Source organism: Pseudorca crassidens, chromosome 3, assembly GCF_039906515.1.
Source record: "Pseudorca crassidens isolate mPseCra1 chromosome 3, mPseCra1.hap1, whole genome shotgun sequence".
NCBI lineage: Eukaryota > Metazoa > Chordata > Mammalia > Artiodactyla > Delphinidae > Pseudorca > Pseudorca crassidens.
The window spans coordinates 46,763,329-46,784,887 of NC_090298.1; the positions used below are offsets into that span (position 1 = coordinate 46,763,329).

The 21,559-nt window shown below is 38.3% G+C and overlaps 1 protein-coding gene across 14 annotated transcripts in view; it reads right to left on the reverse strand.

The window, feature by feature from the left end:
• The window catches only part of PDE4D (phosphodiesterase 4D), a 1,449,034-nt gene that overhangs the window by 553,640 nt on the left and 873,835 nt on the right, over positions 1 to 21,559 (reverse strand). Inside the window, exon 1 of one of the 14 annotated variants that reach the window (XM_067730750.1) lies at positions 5,989 to 7,590. The exons of the other annotated variants lie outside the window; for them this stretch is intronic. Within the exon in view, the coding sequence (XP_067586851.1) occupies positions 5,989 to 6,035 (47 nt within the window). The 5' untranslated portion in view covers positions 6,036 to 7,590. Of the gene's footprint in view, positions 1 to 5,988; positions 7,591 to 21,559 lie in introns of those variants that run through there. 14 annotated transcript variants of the gene reach the window in all.

Sequence of the window (21,559 nt, forward strand, 5' to 3'; positions counted from 1 at the left end):
CAAATAAGACTCACCTCTGAAAGTTACCATTGTCATTAAAGGATGTCATTTATATGAAAACATGTGGCCTGGGTTCCATCAGTGTTGACCTCTTCCATGAAATACACAGTAGTTACATTTGTTACCTATATTTAAGAACTTCACCCGAAAGACTTCGGCATGTCACGTTTACCAGTCTAATAAGTGATTCTTACCAATGTGCTATGAAAGTTCCCTTAATGGTCTACTCTTCAAAATGAAGCAGGTAAATATCCCCTGAATTGTCTTCAACAGGTAAAGAGCTCTGAGAGCTTTCACAAGGTCACACAAAGCAGTAACACCAGAATTAGAGTTAGAAACCTGGAGGGTTTTTGTTTTGTTTCGTTTCTTTTTTCTCCAGCCAATAGCCTAACATATAGAATCTGGATTATCCATCTTTGAAACCAAATATATATCTCCGAATTTTACACAATATAATCGCCAGTTGAAATATGTTGTCTTGGGTATGTTAATAGTCTGGTACTTCTGTAACAACTAGAAACACCATCTAATAGTCCATCAAGTGGTAAATAGTTACAGAAGTTAACTTTGGCCTGGCGACACTTTGGAACTATTGTAAAAAAAAAAAAAGTGGGATGGGGCTTCCCTGGTGGCGCAGTGGTTGAGAGTCCGCCTGCCGATGCAGGGGACACAGGTTCGTGCCCCGTTCCGGGAAGATCCCACATGCCGCGGAGCGAAAAAAAAAAAAAAATAGTGGGATGATTCTATAGCTAGCCAGGGTATTTGTGAGCACGAATGTCTGTGGGGGGCAACTGAAGGCATAGGGGGAAGGGGTGAAGTACGGCTATTTTTCAAAAAAGAAAGAAAGAAACTTCTAGCCCGAGGCAAGTGGGAAACTGGTTGTTAAGTTCCCTCCTTGGGATCTTCCTCTCAGAATTCTGAACTATCTTCCTTTTTTCCCTTACTTGCCTGTTTTTCTTGGAACCTGGATACCTCAGCATTAGTGGAAGTAACTCAGTAACAGTCAGCTCAAGTGAGTGCAGAAACAAGGGGGTGGAAAGTGAAGAATTTAATAAAAGCAAAACATCCCAAACCCACAGCTAATCATTTTCAGACGATGGAGAATACTTTCTCCCTTTCTTCCTTCTGTAGAGACTTCCCTGTCTTGGGCCACCCACTTAGCCCAGTGAGGATGTAACCTATCAGCAGTTTAAAGTACACAAACTATGTTACTACAGTAGAAAGTCTGCTGCAACTGAAAGTTATAGTTAATTTTCGTAAGTTGTGGGCACACTGATAATTACTGATAGCAACTTTCCTCCTCTGTCATACCATTCCTTAATCAAATTTTTTTAAAAATTTAAAAAATGAATTTTCATCTTCATGCTTAAATTATAAGGTATTGCTAACAGAAATTAAGGAGGCTGTAGCTAGGGGCACTAAAAGACAGTAAAATAGTAAGCCAAGAGAAAAATTATACGTTTAATAGGATGAATATTTCATCTAAAAGAAAATCTTTGCTGTATTTTATCTTAACCTGAACTTATACCTTAAACAGTGGCTGACTTTGCTATTGAGCCCCAGGGATCTGTGAACAAGATGAGCTTGTGTAATTATGAGCTCTACCTAAACTTTACTGGCCATAAGTGTTTACAAACAAATTGTATATGGCCATAACAGGAATTCAGAATCAAGCTGAGAGTTTGGTATTTGCATACGGGAAGTTCTGGGTAGTTCTGTCACTCAGAGGAAGACGTGCTACTAAAGCAAGGTCAGCCATGACCTGAAATGTCATTAGAAGACAAGCAGACACTGGCAGAATTTTAGCTTGACTAAAATGAGCAGAGCTCTGTTATCTTGCATGAGACTTAATACATTTTGTCCTTCAAAGCATACAGTCATCGAACGCAACAGTTCTCCCACCCACTAAAACTCTCATAAGACAAGTGAGAATATTATATGTACAGGCCAAAACATAAACTTTGGAAAATGCAATTCTGGGTTGAGTTCCTGTAGTCTTGACATACAAAGAGAAGAAAAACTTAAAAGATGAGACTCTAACAGGCTAGATAAGAAGGACTATCCTTTCATTAAGAAGCAGGCCATCTTGCCTTCTCTGATCTCACTGGATTTGCTGTTGAAATTATGTGTGTGTGTGTGTGTGTGTGTGTATACAATATCATTGATATATTTATATCATGCTTCATTCCATAAAGGAATTAGGTCAAAGAAAAAAAACAAAACGGGTTGGTATGTGAGTTGAACCCTTGGTTTACAGAGGAACAACCAAACTGTGACTTGCTAGATTAAATCTTATTAGGAACCAGGAAAGGGCAAATCCAATGAAAGAATGTAGGGGTCTAGAAAAGGGAAAAAGCAGCCTCAATGTTGAGTCGAAGTGCTATAATCACCCCATTTTGCCTCCTGATGGAAGTGACCTCTCAGCACCACAGACAGAGTTTGGTAAAAGTATTTAAACGTATGAGCTTTAAAAAGTTAAATCCTACGTGTCAAATAAGCGAAATAGTTAATCACCGTCCACAATCACTAGTCCCAAATCTTGCTCAGGTTTCCTCAGAGGAGCCCACAGAGAGCAGCGCAGGACAGTCTGCCCTAGCAGGGGCCTTTGGCTTCTATCTCCCACAGTCCTCTCCCTGAGTCCTTGGAGTCCATCATAAAAAAGGATGCCAAGGTATTTCAATAAAATGCCCTCCTAAATTTTATAAATGTCAAAGTCAGTTGCATGCAACATGGCCCTGGCATTTCTGGCATGAAATTACAGAGTTTTTATAAATCAGATTATACAAAGTTGTTACTTATTTTAAGTAAGGCAAAAAGCTGCAAACACATGCTAGGCACACTATGTTATGTCCCTCTTATTAGATCCCTGCATAAAGATTCCATGTCATGATGCTTCTAAAGAGTCCTCTTAATAGCTACGAGATGAAATTTAAATTCCTAGAAAGCTGACTTGCATTTCCCTTCTTCCAACCATGCAAGAAGACCCATTCCTGAATTGCCAGGCTACCACTATATTCTCACAAGTAGCCAGAATAAAAAGTAAGGGCTATGTGGTACTTATTTACCGAGTGAGGTGAACCCTTATCTTTGTTTGGCTTGGCAGTAAAAAGGTTGAAAAGTGTAATGGAAAGAAGCCTTTGCAATAAAATCCTCCAGCAAATTTTTCTAACGTAGCTTTCAACTGGGAAAGCACATTCTTCTTACGACTCTTTTAGCTCTCAAAGGGTAGTGTTCTATTAAGACAAGTAAAAGACTGCTTATTAACTGTTGCTTGGAACCATTAAACGATGAATCTGTCATACTATTGCTCAATTATCAACACACTAGCCCCAGGGCTGGAGGATGAGAGATACAGTAGGAACTCTACACCTAGGCTTCTATTGGAACCACTACCTCTGATGAACTTTTGAAGACTCCACGTGGTCCTCCTGCATCTCAACTCTCCCTCCTTCTTGCTCCTTTAAAAAGCAGAAGAGAACTAAGTGTGCACCTCTGTACCCTGCCTATCCAAAGGGTTTAGAGCCTTCGTAGAGATTAGCTTGTGAAACCCGAAGCACACATCTCCTTTAAAATGTTTATTACTCCCTGGCATCGAGCTGTTGCCAACTTCTGATCTACCCGCTTTGTGGGGAAAAAAAAAAAAAAGACCTGCATGTGAGAATGAGGAAAGAGAGACTTTGGAGATGCAAAAGAGAACAACTTGGCAAATCCTTTTTTCTTAGCAGGATCATTCATAAGCATGCAATCCAATCCAATGGGGGACACGTACAGTAGGACAAAGGGAAAGAAGGTTTTCTGTCAACAAACACCTAGAATCTCTTACCATGGTACTGAAAGGTGAGGTTATAAATAAAAAAGAAACAACAATTGGGGAAGTAGAGCACAACATTAATTGGGTCAACTGGAAAAAGCCACCACCTTCTTCCTTTGAGTTTAACATCTTATTAATGAATCCTTCTAAAGGGCCCAGGCAAGAATAGATACACAGAACACTCACATTCCACCGTGGATCTGTTTGACCATGATACCAACAAATTGGCACATCATGCAGTGAAATGTACGAAGGGTTACCTAGCTTCAGGCACAAAAGAAAACCAACAGGGCTCTCAACTTCCCTGTAACGCTTTCAAACATATATGTTACAGATCTAGAGGAGCATGAATAAGCACATTTGCATTCTTTCAAAAACTATAGAGTTGAATAGCTCGTTTCTTTCTAGTCAAAAGCAGAGGCAAGGTAAATGCAACAACAACAAAATAAAAGGTGGTTATGATGTTAGGCATTCAAAGAGTACCTTGCATCCTTCCTATTGTAATATAAACAAATAGACCCAAACAGCAAGGCTTAGGCAGAACAAAAACTGTTGCTCTATAGCAAAGTACACTTTATAGAAATGAGAATGGTAATGTTTTTCCCTAAACAAATCTTAATAGGTACAAAATTAACCTTGAAGGAAGGCATAAGAAATCGATGAAAAAAAAAAATGGACAAATACCTACTATGTGCCAGGGACTGTTTCCATGACCTTTTAATCTTAGGGTTTAAGACTATTTATGTGACTGTATCGGTAAGAATGACAAAGACCTCACTGCTGATGCCTGACCCTCACCATCAGGTCCAGCAAAGCGATGGCACCAAAGCTCCCCCCAAGTCGGGAACTCTGATGATGCACTTGGAAGTGGGCCACTGAGGTTTGCAGGCATGTCACCCAGACTCCCTCCCAAGCACATTAGACACTGGGGACAGTGGCTCTGGGCGGCAGAGAAGGAAGATACGCCACAGTGTCGATTCTGGATGTATCTGATATTGATAGAAAATGAATACCTGCCCAGTGACCGAGGAGGTCACTCACCCTTCTCTGTAACTGATTTTCAGCTAACAAGCTAAAATGTCTGTAATAAATCAGTAGGGGATTTTGGTGGACCCTCAAGCTATCAGGACACTTTCATTTGAGACACTGCCATAAAAGCAACTAGAAAACCCTCAGAAACCTGTATTTGACGTGTATCACTTATCCTAAGGCCAGCCAAAAAATATACCTGAGAAATATACTTTCAAAATGAGATACAGTGCAGTATCCAAACCAAACCATGTTCATAGCCACAAAACCTTAAACGGTGCCTTTAGCATGCATTCACAAAGTTCCTGCTATGAGAAATTGAATCCAGTCAACCCTAAAGGTGAGGTGAAACAGGCAATCTTTAAATAGTGAGCTTTGCCCTTACACGACCCTCAGCAACTAGTTCCTATAAATGTCTAGTCATAAACTCTAACAAGAAATAGTGCATGATGTCACATGCCCAGGGACCTTAATTCATTACACTGAACCTTAATACACGACCAAATCTCAATGCACTAAGCATGTTCTATGAGAGTCTGAGCACCTCATGATTCATCTGTTAGAATTCTATGAAATTGGTTCATTCTGGTAGAAATATTTCTTGAATAGTTAAAATATTCCTTTAGTGTGAGGCACCAACACATCTTAATGTCATTTTAAAACTGAGTCAACATTCTAAGTTTTCCCTTAACCTTCTTTTGGAAATTTACAAAGATCTAAGGCCAAGCAAACTGGCATGAGATGTCAGAAATGCACATGTGTCCTTCCCCAGGGAGTTTTCAAATAAAAGAAGACAAAAAGCAGAAGTCAAATCCCAAACCTCCCTTTTTCTTTTACTTATTAAATAGTTGTCATTCTCAAAGTTGCTGTGCTGCTTTTTTTGGTTTGTTTTTGTCTCTCAATGAAATCAGTTAGCAATTGTCAATGCCCTCATACCTGACTTCTTACTTGAGATGCTTTTATATTAACAAGAAATTTGTTTTTGCATAACCATTACTTTCTCAGACAGCATTTGGTTTTAAACATGTTTTACTTTTCATCCTCACTTGAGACCAATATTCTTTTTCAAGACAAACCCACCTCTGGCACCTGTCATGGAATTTTATAATTCTGAGCATTACCAACTGAAGGGGATATCGATTACTCACCATATCCAGGAATGCCTTCTAAAGGGGAAATTATTCACGTGCATCATGTTGGCAGATCTTCTGTCATTAATATTTTCCTTGTCTCGTATGTTACATGTAGTGATTTTCAAAGATGAATTCCAACTCTCCTGTTTGAGCAGCTATCATGGGCAATTATTGCAACAAGTACTGAATCCCCAAAAATCACCCCCCCCACAAAAAAAAACAAAGAGCAACAACAAAAGCCTTTCCAGGGTTTGAAGAAAGAAACATCACAGAGTACTGCAGGTATCGGTCCACCCATTTAGGTTCCACTAGTTAGTCAACACACTAAAATAACCAGTTCATTCGCTAATCCTAAATGGTGACAAATATTGTCCCAGTAAAATCCAACTGCCTAGAGTGGAAATTAATGCATCCTTGCAGGAAGGACTCTGGAATGTGGGAAAAAAGGAGTCAAAAGACAGTTTCTTGTTATCCTTGTTAAAGAAGTGTTAGAAGGGAAATGGGAAACTTCAGGTTGCTTTGCCATGCTGTCCTTTAGAAATGAATACTGCTTTTTCTTCTTTCTTAGACACATATTCATGTGTGGTCACTTTAACGCAGTGCTGCCTTCTGAGACGTGTCGGACAAAGACCTGGGCAGAGGGGCTAGCAACCATGTATAACCAAAAGCCAACTTCTCTCCCCAATCTCAGAATTGCTGGTTTTCAACTGCAAAAGTAGGAAGGCAAGGAGCAATTTCTGCTTTGCAGGACAGGATCACCATGAGCTCCCATCATGACTTCAGAAGGTGCTGTCAGGAGGAAATTCATTTCTGCTGCCTAACCCCTTAATAAGGCTGTCTGCTCTCTTTCAGTCAAATGACTAAGCTATTGATCCTTTCCCTGCAGAAACCCCTCTAATTTGTTGTTATCAAATCCATGTGCGGGCTTTTCATATTTTGCCTGGGAAAGAAATGAATTTTCACAGCTGCAAGTCAGACGTTGTCTAAGAATTTCTTCCCCCGCTGTCTTTCTCTTCTCTTTTTTCTCTCTCTTTTTACCCCCAATTCAATTTCCCAGTAGGTGTCATTTACTCAGATGCTCTGACAGCTTCTGAAAGATTCTCACGCCCGAGCTATACAGACCTTGCATGCTTTTAAAACACAATGGCAACAGGCTCCCACTGGGGTCCCCCAGCGCCGAATTTCCAGCAGAACCTTTGGAATCGTCGCAGCCGCCTCGTCTGCCCTGGGCTGTGCCTGCCGGCGGCTCTGAACAGCTCAGGACACTTGCAGGCTCCTTGGTACTGTACATTAACTCTGCAGCAGCCCGCTCGGCTGCAGAGGCAGCTGCCCGACAGGGGATGTGCTGGCGTCAAGGGGGCCCTCTAGGTGGGTTCCCGGACACTGCAGCGCGCTTCGCTCGCCTCCAAGGAAGAGCCGACCAAAGGGGTTAAAGGCACAGCTCGCCCCAAAAAGGCAGATTTCTTCTTTCAGTCAGTGATCACCAGGCAAGACAAGCTAAGCAGCGAGAAACCTGTAAATAACCTCCCAGGGAAATGACACATTGAACAAACAGATATTAAGGAGGGAGGGTTTTTGTCGGCTGGGTTTTGTTTTTCCCCTTTTTACCCAATGAAAAGAAAGGAAATCAAAGAAGTCCAGAGAGAGAATCTGCAAATGACAGGGTTTGGTCACTTCGACTCTCTTGTTTTTAAAACACACAAATGCTGGGGAGGGGGTGCCTTGCTGACTTGACGATCTGTAACCATTTAGCTACAGATGACCACACGGTCATTTTTGGACAGGAAATCCTCTGGAAGCCAGTTCTGCGGAAGTCGGTTATATTTCAGTTGCAATTGCGCATGCCATAAAGCTGCTTGTTTGATTAAGGGGTGTGTGGATTTGAGGCGTGCTGAGATAAAGCTTTGCCATGCCTACAGTGGCTGTTTTGCATTTCCTCAAGCTTCCCCCTTTGTTGAAAAAAATCTGTTCAACAATCCCCTGAAAGCACCCCATCGCTGTTGATGCCATTTTGGAGCAAGAATAAAATAGTAAACTCTTGTAATAGTAGGTTGGCAGTTAAATGGTGTTGGTTGGAAATCAGGAGGAGAATGGACTTTACAGTAGCAGTGTACTCAATATTAATGTATCACTTTTTACTTAGGTATTTAAAAAGCCTGTTATGCAATTGCTTATTATTAAATGGAATACTGGCAACATTTAATATATCATGCTATTATCTTCAGCTAGGATTTCCCCAGTGAGGCCCTGTCATAGCAGAAAACATTACACAGAGCTGTCGGGGCAGTGGGGCGTGGCATTTCCCACAAAGTCAAAACCAGGTATAAAGAAATTTGGTCGTGAAAACTGCCATGATTTGGGGAGTTTTCATTTTGATCAAACGATAATCCTAATGAAAGTATTCCTGGCCAGAGGAAGAACTGAGTGATTCATTTAAAAGCAATTTGAACTTGTAGGTTCAAAAAGATGGTACCACAGCTGAAAAGGAATTTGAGAATATTTCCTGGGATTTCCTGTAGCCTAGGCAGTATCCTCACGACCTCCTTTTGCTGAAGGGAATAAATCTCTTCCATAAAGTCATTTGTGATCTGAACCAGAAGACTTCAGTCTGAATTGTTTTTAACAAGCTATGAATGCTTGAACCAAGCATCACTGAGTAATTCAAAATTTGATATTACAAGAGATATTTAAATATTATTTAAGAGCAAGGAACACTTACAATGTCCCAGCCTCTGTACTAAGTGCTACACATTATTATCTCATTTAATCCTCACAACAACACTATCAGGGATGGAGTATTATTAGCCCTGATCTACAGATGAGGAAATTGTGGCGCTCTAGGATTAAGCAGCTTGCTCAAGGTCAAATATCTAGTAAGGGTCACAATATGAACCAATAAAGTCTGTCTCCAAAGCCTGCCTGCATTACCACTATATTTTGGTGCCTCTGTACATAAGAATACCATCTTGCATTAGTGCTATGCTTTCTAAAATTTTATTTTTTCAGGTATTATTTTAGCCTCACAGAACCATGCTGAGGAGAGTAGGACATTTATTATGACAACTTTGGAGATGAATTTCCAAAATGGTAGTATTTGCTCATCATCACAAATCACGTTAGTAGCAGATGTGGAAGAAAATTCAGATTATTTGATGATTATTTGACAGGTTAGTGTTCTTTGATGATGATGGTGATGATGATGATAGGATGATGGATATTAACCTATTTCAAAACCCATAGTTAGTTCTCACACTACATTAAAGAGTAGGTCTCCATGGAAAGTAGCAAATACAAAGATTTTTAAAAATGATATAGAAATTTATTTTCCCTTGTAATAAACATTTATTTGAAATTTCCTTATTTTTTACTTCATTCTACTCTACCCTGTTTGTATGCCAAAGTGATACCCATGGGTGAAATAATACCAAAAATATCTCTGAATCTCTCTCAATTACCACACAGTTCAACATTCAATACTTGTTAGCCATGTTTCCATTTGTGGGCAATGATATAATAAATCACTTTAAAAATTTTTTAAATGTAAATAATTTAGTCATCGGCTTACTAGAGGAAATGTAAACTTAAAATATATGTAAACTAAGAGGAGATTTCAACTGAATATTTTTAAAGTAAACTTTTCTTGGCTTTTTATTTCTATTTTTATAGGTGCAACTGTCTAGAATAAGGTATAAATTAGAAAGAAAGGACACACAACTGAGAAGCTATGATAAATAGTAGAAAAGCCAAATTTCTGCCTGAGGGACAACAAAGAAAAAAACGTAGTTTACTTCACAGTTCAGGGAACCAAGATTACACATTAATAAGCAATCCTAAACTGAGTATTTTGAAAACTCAAGGTAACAAACATATATAAAAGAATGGGCTTGCTTAGAGAATAGAAATAGCTGATTTCCAGCATTTTTATTCCATGTATATTATAAACAGAGTCTTCAGAGTTATGACCACTATTTTACAAACTGATACTTCACAAGACTTATTTAATATTTCACAAATGTGTGGTCTTCATGAAACAACATTTGGGCAGAACTAATAGGTTGGTAATTTGAAAAAAAAAGTTCTCAAAGATGAATAATGTTGATGGACTAGGGTAATACAAATCTGTTTTTTCTACTAAAAGGTAATCATCTTTTCATGGAAGTTCTAAGAAATATAGGAGTAAGCATAAAAAATTAGTTTTATGGCAGATCCCAGCCCCATCATTTCAATCAATAAAGGAGCTCTAATTATTAGCAGGACACCACAGATTGGCACAAACTTCCTACAGCCATGGTGTAGGCTCAGCTCTAACAACACAAAGGCTAGTCATCCTCTCCTTTTTAAAATTTTAATCCCAAGATAAGCACAAGAGTATTCTGGTCTTTCAAGGATGGACTCACATTAACTATCCTCATAGGAGACTGATACAAGAAAAAAATTTAAAAACAGGATGCCATTTTATTGATAAAGTGTAAACTACAAACTCCGAGCAAACTGACTACTCTAACATTTTCATGAAAGACTGTTTACTGTACTCAAAGTCAGAGAAGAATTAACTAACCAGTGTCCCCATGCCCTTTTCCTATAATTAAAGTCTCTTTCTGCCATGGCTAGGGGGTTTTGCTCCCAAGGGTGATGGTGTTCAAACTAAATTCCTGGGAGTCCTGTGGTTTGGCAAAGTTGCCTCAAGCCAACTCAGGGCAAAGGGAAGGCCAACTACCTTGTACTGTTTCAACCAGAGCCCCTCTGCTTTTACCTGTTTTATATCTAGGTTTGGTTTGAAAAGGGGAGTTCTTTAAAAAATGTTTACAAAAACATAAGAGTAGGAATACAAAATTAACACTCTCTAGGCAAAGTCTTACCCCTGTATTGTCAGTTTCAGGACTCCATTCTCTTCAAACCCCTTCAATTTCACAATGAGTTTAAAACAAATCATTAAGTTATATCTTTATGCTAACATAAGCATAGCATAATAAAGACACACCCTAGTCCAAACCTTGTGTGTTTCCTAAAACTCTTTATAGTCACTTATCTGTACAGTTACTTATCTGATGTAATGACTTAACTCATTGATTTTCCCGAGTTTCACTTTCAGAATGAAATTTTAATTTCAAGTGTTAAGGTGTATCTTTCGGTCACCATCACATTTTGCTATAACCAAAAGCTACTATCAATGATTGCCTCTTAAATAACTTGGGTGAAATAAAATGAAAACTCCTGTAGGTTTAGATATGGACAAGGGTCTAAAAGGTATTCTATGATTAATCTTCTAGGAATCCTAATTGTCATTTCAGATATTTTAGAGAAGCTTCCCATTCTTTCAAGAGGCTGGTTAACTTTTGCATAAAAATATTTATATATACAAATACCTCTGCATAATTTTTTAACACATTCTCTATATTAGCAGTATGAGTATGTTATAAATAGAAGATAATTAGAAGATACAGTGACTTGGATATCTTGGGGGATATGACTTTTTCACCAAAAGCCAAAAAAGCAAAATATTTTTTAAATTGTCTAATAAAAATGAAATTTATGTGTACTTTTTGCTTATGCATGTGCACGTGTGTAAATATACATATTTTTGTTCTATGTATTATATATATCATCAATTAATAAACAAGTGAGAGTAGCATCCCAGTACACAGAATGAGACCCAAGATGACCGCACATTCCCCACTCCTACCTCCGAGTAGGAAAAGAACATTCAAGACCAAATCCTCTCTCCCACCGCTGCAGAAAACCAATCCCAAGCCCAACAGTGTCTTTCTCTGTGTATTTATAACACCAAAAACGTTGCTGGCACTCAGTAAACAAACGTTAACTAATGACCATGTTGATAGTGATGACTTCCCACTTCTGGCAAATTCTAGCAAAGCCTGAAGGCACACTGTTCAGCACCTTTATAACTAAAATAAGAGGAGCTCTTTATGAAGCCATTGGTTTCAACCGCTAAGAATCAGGGAACTGGGTCATGTTTCAGCAAGTTGCTAGTTCATTCAATTTCTACATGTTCTTATGACCAAAAATACAACCACCAACAGAAAAGTGAAAAAGAAATTCATTAAACACCCATTTTGATCACCTAAAACCAACAGATGCTTTGATGGAAATTTTCACGATTTAACTTATATAACAAGTCATTTTGGATCATATAGCCTAAACTTAAATCTTCTCATCTTAAATGATAAATAAACACATTTACAAGACAAAATTCTCATACCATCAAACACAATACATTTCATAATTGGGATATTTAGAAAGCTTGCTAAATTCCACTTTTAATATCTTTGAAAGTAGAAGTGTTGGAATAACTAATGCTAGGATACAGAGAAAGCACTTACTATTGGTTACTCAAAAATCAAATGTGGAAAAAAATCTACAGCAAGTTTGAAGAAGAAAAAGTCGAGTTTGTATTCTTTCTTAGAGTCTCAAGATGTGAGCCCTTAATTTCAGGTTCTGCCTTTCACTTTTTGTGTAATTTTGAACAACTCACTAAAACTCTGTGAGGCTCAGTTTCCTTATTGTAACAGAAATAATAGCAAACTTATAGGTTATTATAATTTTTAAATTTCTGGGGTAAATTATAGAAAACACTTTGTAACATGAACAGAGCTACTTAAATGTTGCTCACATATACTTTTAATTCAATCACTAGAAAATGTAATAAAATATAGATTCTTCACATGGTCTGCAATTTACTTAAATTAAAATGGAAACAAAAATGGAAACAAAAACCAATAAGATAGTATTGGAAGTCCCTTCTGAAATGGAATTATATTTCATTTCTACCTTAAACTTTTCTAAAAGCTTTGTATCATATTTGTTTCAGAAATTTAAAGGAGTAAAAATATTTCTCATGTAATAAGATAAGACCCAGCTTCAACATACACCCATGTTTCTGGGATAGTATAGATTTCTAAGAATGACTTGGAAAAAATATCTGAAATACTGGTAGGTGAAAAAAAAAACCCCTCAGGTTTGCAGCCTAATATTTTTAATATGAATTATTTAATATGAATTTAAATATGCATGTGAATATAAATATATATTTATGCCAATGTAGAGGAAAAGATCTAGAAGGATATACACCAAGCTACTGACAAACTAATCACCTCTGAGATAAGGAAGTAAAAGTAGGCCTCGTTAAAAAATGATTTTCACCTTTTACTTTACATATTTCTGAATTGATTAATCTTCTTAATGAGAATATTTCCATGTATTATTTGCATAATTGAGACACCAATGAAGAGAAAAATATACCTAGTATTTATTAAGGAAGAATAGTCATTTATAGTTAATATCAGTGTATTGGAATATCAAACCCAAGTTTCTAATATTTGTCAGATAGAATCTCTGGTAGACTTGAAATATCTAACGTCAAACCTCAAAACCGAACAGTTAAATTCAAAATGTATATTCAAGAATTCAAACATTGCACTAACATCATTAGCTAAATCAATATCAAGTCTTAAAAAGAGAAACGAATAACTGATTTATTCTTTTTCCACGCCCATACAAACACTGTAACTGGGGCCAGAAGCAGTACTTATTCAGAGTTGGAACCATCGACATTAAAGCTATATCTACTTGCAAAATGAAATATCTGATCGCACATCTTGATAACAGGATGTGTTTATTTTACTCCAGCTCAAATACGTAAGTATCTGCAAACTTGAAGATTTCCTAACTCCTTGATTCTGATCCTACTTTGTATCTGCTGGTATATTTCTTTTAAAAAACTTAAGGTAGTTACGTACCTACTATAGTAGTAGTATTGGGTTGGCCAAAAACTTTCATTTGGGTTTTTCCGTAACAACTTACGGAAAAACACGAACAAACCTTTTTGGCCAACCCGATATACAGTATATATGTTTTCTGGTCCAGGTAAATCCAAGAAATTATTTTTACCTACTTTTAGAATGGAATAGGATGGATGGTCTACCATTTGTATTTTCAATCTAATTTATTGTTTCTTTAATATTCTGGCAATGAATCACTCTTGGTCCTGGGTTTAAGGGCTCTTTTAATTGTAAATTTGGGAGGGTATATTTTCATAGCCATTTTCATAGGAAGTTAAAAGAAGCTGCATCAAAATCTGCAAATCACATGTCATTTAAAATTCAAAGACCTCAATTGCTGCTTCCAATACACACACACGCTCCCACTCACACACCACTGACAGTTAACTAAGTAAAAGAAATTATGACTATGATATTTACAAATTATATGTATATATTTATAACGTAGATATTACATATACATATAAAGACACATACATATGTATAGTTATTTCAACACGTATTTACTGTATGAGGACATTGCTACTCCATTTTTTTCTTCAGTTAGCTTTGAAATAGAGGGCTAATGATCATCATAAGAAGAGAAATTCCATCAGGGCACTGGGATTTTTTTGGTTGGTTTTGTCCCTGTGGTATCCCCAGTGCCTAGAATAGTGTCTGGTGCATAAGAAGTGCTCAGTGAAATATTTGTTGAGTGAATAATTATCATAAATGAATCAATCACTATACCAAACATGATTATTTTTGTCTGCCTACAGCTGTTTCTAAAGAGCTTTCCTTACCTACACCCTTATTACCCTTCTAAAACCTCACTGCAACAGGTATGAAAACTTGACCCACTGGCACCTGATTCATTCACTGGATAGAAAACATTAATATTGTATATTTGGAATGTGAATGGTCATAAGAAAATAGGGAATCTAATCAGTTCCAGATGAGCTTGAACCAAAATGTTATGTGGACTTAGGGGCTGAAGGCATTTTGGGTCAAGTGCAAACTAATGACTAAGGAAATTGTAGCAATTACAGATAGAAGCAGGCAAAGAGCTGAAACACAGAGACAAACAGAAATGGATGATTATATAGCCACAGAAAGAGGAGTTGCCTCAATTCTTGAGTTTTACAAATCCAACAAGACCCAGTTCCATTTTGTTTCCGTGATTTTCTGTATCTTTCCAGTAACTATATTCCCTCCTTTTCCACAGAAGCTAGTCTAAGTCAGTTTTTCTTGCAATCAAAATCTTGACTGAACGCGTCACCATATAAGAAATTTTATGTTGCTATTCATAAATCCTTTCCCTCCTCCACAAAATAAAGCAATTTAAAATTAAGGCTATATTGTAATAGTGAATTAGCCAAGTGAATTAGCTTGACATTGAATTGATGGTTAATCAAGGGGCTTAAATTAAAACACACATACACACACATACACACACACACACACACACACACACACACAGAGGAATTAACAATTAATGTACCTACATCTACATCCACACGCAGGGATTCTGGAGAGAGCATTCTTTTTCTCTGACTGACATCTATTACACTTCCAGTCAAAATATTAGCTTCTTATTTTTCTCAAACCACTTTCATCATTTTATTCACTGAATGTTAATTTGTTTCAGATAAGGAGGCAAAAGACAGAAAGAGAGAGAGAGAGATTAAGGAAGGGGGAAAATAGTGTGATTTTTATTAGCTTTATGGAGGAAGAGAATTTAGCACTTGAAAGGCATAATTCCTTTTTAGGGAGAAAAAAGGGCATTCATATAATTATTTTAAAATAATCATTTAACAATTTTAAAATATTAAAACATTGAAACCAGAAGTCAATATTTTAGAATAACTGTTTTAAAGCCATTTTGATATAATTAATTAAAACATTCTTTGCATTTGAGTGCAAAATAAATTCAAGACTAATTACTAAATCCTAGTTGCCTATTGTAGACAGATAACTCCTCCATCACCTAGCATTTAATACCTTCTGCTCTGCTCTGTTTTTTAATGTTCTGACTTGGAGGAGAAACCATAATCCTGGGCACTTGAAACTACCAACTAGCCTGCCTCTCTCTCTAATTGGCATACTCCACCCCTAAAAGCATCACTACAGACCACACAGCTCACTTAACAGATACAAACAGGCAAACATAAACACCATGTCCAAAACTGAAAAAAGAAAAATACTAATATGTGATCTAATTGCCTAGTCATGTAGCTTATACTTTTCTCTATGGGAAGCACGTCACACGAGTAGGGAAGAAGTCAATGTGAATTGTAACATGATTTCATCTGCCGTTTTTAGTTCTGAGGTTTGTAAAATGGATAAAGACACAAAAGAACTTTAAATTTTTCCACAAAATAAAGTAGCAAAGCTGATCAAACAGTAAGTTTACTTTGAGGATTTCTCCACTCTTCTCACTGACCCCTCCCCTTTAGATGGCTGATGGAACAGGTAGATGAGGATCTGAACCTTTGTCACCAGGATTCTCAGCAAGCTTCCATGATTTTGGAAATGCCTGCTTTATTTTTAAAAGAATGGAAGTTGCACTGGAAGCAGGAACAAAGTTAATGAATAAACTCCTCACCTTTCTCCCTCTGCCCAACAAATACCCACTGATTAGAGGCACAGGCCATTTGGATGAGGCTACCATAGTGTGTCAAGGGTTGGAATATTTTTGTTCCTGAAGGAGAAGGATCAAGCCATTGTTGCAACCCAGAATCCCTGGTGACTTCTCCTCATGGGCTGTACCTTTTGTGAGCAAGTGACAATCCTGAACTCCCAGTCCTAAGGAGTCTGAAAGGAAGAAGAAGAGAATAAAGACAAGGGCAAGTGAAAGGCAGTGGAGTGGGCTACAAGGGCACTACCAGTAATACTAACTTTCCCATTTCCCTTGTTTTTCACAATGACTTACTGCTTCTTACACCTTTAACACAGATCTTCTTTGAGATTCTTCCACTGGCACATAGGTGTTTTAAAAATCAGAATATTTGCTGGACAGTGTAAATAATTTTCCTTTCAAATATTAGAGGATGATTGAAAGGAGAAGCATGCAACTAGAGATACAAATGTGATGTGGTATTGTCAGGATATTAAAAAAATGTTTTTAAAGAGTATTAATATTATAACAAAGTCATTGAAAATAAGGACACGTGATACGTATTAAAAACACATTTTATTTTGGTTTCTCACTACCCCTTTAAGTTTTATTTATGGAGAAAGTCTTATCACTTTTCTGGGCAATCTCAGGCAACAGAGAACTTTATATTCTCTTTAAACCATCAACTCAGATTCTATTCAGATATTAGAATGTCCCTTCCAGGGATTTCCCTGGTGGTCCAGTGGTTAAGAATCCACCTTCCAATGCAGGGAATGCAGGTTCAATCCCTGGTCGGGGAACTAAGATCCCACACGCTGCACGGCAACTAAGCCCGTGTGCCGCAACTACTGAGCCTGCACACTCCAGAGCTTGCACTCCACAACTAGAGAGAAGCCCACATGCCACAACGAAGAGCCTGTGAGCCGCAATGAAGATCCCGTGTGCCGCAACTAAGACCCGACACAGCCAAATAAATAAATAAATATTTAAAAATAGATAAATAAAAATAGAATGTCCCTTCCAAACTGTAATCTGAAACTCCAAACTTGATTTAACTCACATCTTCCAGCTCCCAGCTGGGCCCACTGCAGACTAGCTGCTTGCAACAGGGTAAGTGGGTGAGGCAGCGGTAAGGTTTATCTCCCCCTCCTAGCCTGACTTCACAGCTGTTGGTACTGACTACTCTGGGGTCGGAGAGCATGGAGAGAGGTGATGAAAGGAAGGAGAAGATTTTTTTTTTGAACTGGCACTGTCATAAGATGGCAACTTGCATTGGGGACCTGGCAGATGTTGAAAGCTGCTTCTTTGTCTCGTGGGCACTTCTGTGGGTTCATCAGCCACATCCCCACTGGTCCCTCTGGCGACAACTCCTAGGACCCAGGAAGAGCTTGTGTTCAGAGTACTGCTGGTTCATCAGCCCCCCACCAAGCCCACGGTTTTCTAGGGATCCAATCCTTATAAACCCAAACCCTTGCTGTTGAAGTCCAAGTGCCTTTTGGCTCAGGGCCAGCTCTCCCTCACATGCGGTGTACACCCAGTCCATGGGAAAAATTCCCACCATCGAATCCTCTTTTTCTGGGTTTGATGTGAATGAGATGACTGCAGCCCCCTTTGAGGGAAGAGAGGGTAGGGCTCGTAGCACCACCCAGTTATCTCTTTCTATAAAAAATGAATAATAGCTTTTCATAAGTTGCACTTCCTTTCCCCGCTCTGAACTCTGTTATTGCCTTGACCTGAGTTAAGGGCCCTGGTGTAAGTGGCCCAAATGTCATGAAACTGACTCTTGGCCACCTATTTTGAAACTTGGAATTTAGGACGGGCACCACACTTTGGAATGTGGCTATCGTACCTCACTGCCTTTGTTGAAACTGCGGTTTTAACATTTGTTACCATGTGATTAACACCATGGTTCCTTTACCATCGCTGATCAACCACTCAACACCCACCCTCCCTCTTCCTTGCTGGCAGAAAACCAATTATTTTTGAGGGAATTTACTTTTTGAGGCAGCTAAGTACTCAGAGAAAGTGACTCCCTGCCCAGCTCAGGGGTAAATCCTGAACAGTCTAATCCCATTTTCTGGCCAATAATTCCTTTATGTCCTAAGACCAAACTTCACCAAAGAGATATAAAATGAAGTCAGCTGAGATGACTTCTGGGAGAAGTGTTTCTTAAAAAGAGAAGCACAGGGCTTCCCTGGTGGCACAGTGGTTGAGAGTCCGCCTGCCGATGCAGGGGACGCGGGTTCGTGCTCCGGTCCGGGAGGATCCCATGTGCCACGGAGCGGCTGGGCCCGTAAGCCATGGCCGCTGGGCCTGCGCGTCCGGTGCCTGTGCTCCGCAACGGGAGAGGCCACAGCAGTGAGAGGCCCGCGTACCGCAAGGAAAAAAAAAAAAAAAAAAGAGAAGCACAAGAAAGAAAGGGTTCATTTTCTACCTTTGGACCTTGTGCCTGGCTGGGGCCATGATCTTGTGATAATTAGGAGAGTCAGTCTGAGCAAAAAAACAACAGGCTAAGAAGGCAAGTAGAACCTGGGTGATGTGCCTGAGCCTCTTAATTACCATCCCTGAAAACTAACTAAATAAACAAATAAATAATACAAATAAATAAAACAAAAAGAGACCATCCCTGGAATGCTCTACCTTGGAATTTCATGTTATAAGACAATACATCTGCCTTATTTGTTTATGTTAAGCCATTGAGTTAGCAGCTCCAAACTTGCACCAAAGGCATCCTCCCTGAGAGACTTCAACATGAAACACTGATTATAATCCAGGGCACTTCTCAATAGGTAACCAAGTTAGAAGAGGGAAGCTTATGGTTTCTCACATTTTTTCTTTCTTTCTAAACAGCTGGTGAGTAAGCTCATCTGCCAAAACTAAACTTTTAAAATCAGATGTTTAATCCTCAAAATTGCTATTATTGAACTGAAACAAGTTGTGATAACTGATGACACCTGTGACAAGCAATGTAAATAAAAACAAACAAAAGCTATGTTCAATTTGCAAATCCATCATTTATCAGTAGGCTTGGTTCTCTCTTGGAGTTCACGAGGGAAACTAAAGAGGTTTCTTATATTACATGATATTGTCAATACTGAGGGCAAGGATCACATTCTAATCTTAGGAAATCAGAAGACGATGTGTGTGCCAGAAACCCCTTGGAAAGCGAAGCATACTTTCTGCTGAATTCCATTTAAAGGATCAAGCCAGGACCTATTTTACTATTCCATATTATGACGTGGGTGTGCTTATTTTAAATCACTTTCAGAGAAACACTAGGTGACTAATTTGTGACAACGATATGTTTGCAGACTAACACATTCATAAGAACAGCAGAATAATGAGCTAATTTTTGTAAAGTACAAGATGGAATTTACTGAAAGCCGGTGGCCTAAGCTATCATAATTGTCCCTTATACTCCAAGAAGACACTTCTAGTAAACTTGCTACCCACATCTTTGCTTTTGGATAAACAGGCCAAGGTATAACTAATCCTCTTCCCATGAAACTAAGTCTCTAGTATTTGAACACGCTTCCTATTGGGAGAACTTTCAGCAGTATGAAGTTCTGCTTTTTTTTGTTTTAACCTCCATTGTCTGAATGGCATCCCATAATGAGGCACCATTAGTCTTAACTGTTCTCCAGTCCATGCTGTTGTCATTGTTCTGTTGATGCTGTTTCTTTGATGGTTCATGAACATTGACGTGGATGCACATTTCTATTTGGGTGGTCTCTCCCTTCTTCCTCTTTGTCTGCAAGCTCCAGCTCACTGATATGGGCACCCTATCCTCAGTACTGTCGAGACTGCCTTTTCCATTTTTTCTTCCTTTACTCAAGTTAATCCAAGGATGACTTGATCCCTTTTACCATTAGCCTCATCCTCCCGCCTCTAGTCCCCAACCAAAGCTTGAGATTGATAAACCTAAGTTCCAATTTTGCCTCGTTCTGTATTACATCTTCTAGGAGCCCTGAGTATAAACGAGCTAATTTGCCCTGCTAAGTTAATAGAAGTGTTACTGAAGAAGGTCTGGTTTGGTGGATGGAGCCCAGGTGTTTGGTATTATTAGACAGACCTGAGGTCTCTCATCACTTCATTCACCTTGGGCTCATTTCTCAACCTTCTCTGAATCTTATTTTTTTTTCCTCTGGAAAACAACAATGATACCTATTTCTTAGGTTTGTTTGGGATTACTATAGTACAATGACTGTACATGGGAAGGTATAGGTTAACCACTTAACACATACAAGAAATCAATACATATTTGTTGCCCTTGACCTCCTCAAATGTTTGCCATCTAACCTGCTGACTTCAACGGTGGGAATGTTAAATTTGGGAGGAAGAAAAACAACACTGTAGAAATATGAAAAAGCTAAATAGTATAGGCTTCTCCAGCAATGACTAATGCAAAGTGAGTTAGCAGAGTAGGCTATAAACATAGCCATCGTATGATTTTTGTATCATTTGCTTTAAGGAGAACCTATAAATTAATTAGAATAAGACCAACAACCCAAAAGACAAATGGGAAATGGATGCAAATAAACATCCCATAAGGAGAACTGCAAATAGCCAATAGCCATTTGAAAAGATATTCTATCTCACTGATAACCAAAGGAATAAATTCAAACTACAATGAGAAATTCTGCCTATCACATTGGTAAAAATGAAAGACTAAAAATATCCAGTGATGGTGAGGGGGTGGGAAACAGGTATACCCAAAATATTTGGTGGAAACACGGATTGGAAAGATCTTCTTGTAGCACAAATGAGTAGACTTTTTAAAATGTAAAACCACATAACTTTGATTTGCAGGAGGCTATCCCACAAAAAGGATTCCTGTAGTGCAAATACACACACACACACACACACACACACACACACACACACAAGGATATTCATTTGGGAACTGTTGACAGTAATAAAAGGATCCTATTTCTATCTCTCTGACCAGATGCTGAGTTCTTGGAGAAGTTGTACCTTTCTCTCTCCTCCCTAATAACTTCCAAGCCTCCAAACATTTAATAGGGTTGAAGACGCTTAAAAATGTATACTAACAAAGACAAAATACTAACAAATGCTCGAGACATTTTTAGTATGTATAAAGACAATGATATAGATATATAAAATGTGTGGGTGATTTGCTGTTTTCAGAGCTAAAAATAAATAATAATTAGGGATCCTAAGTCCAAACAGA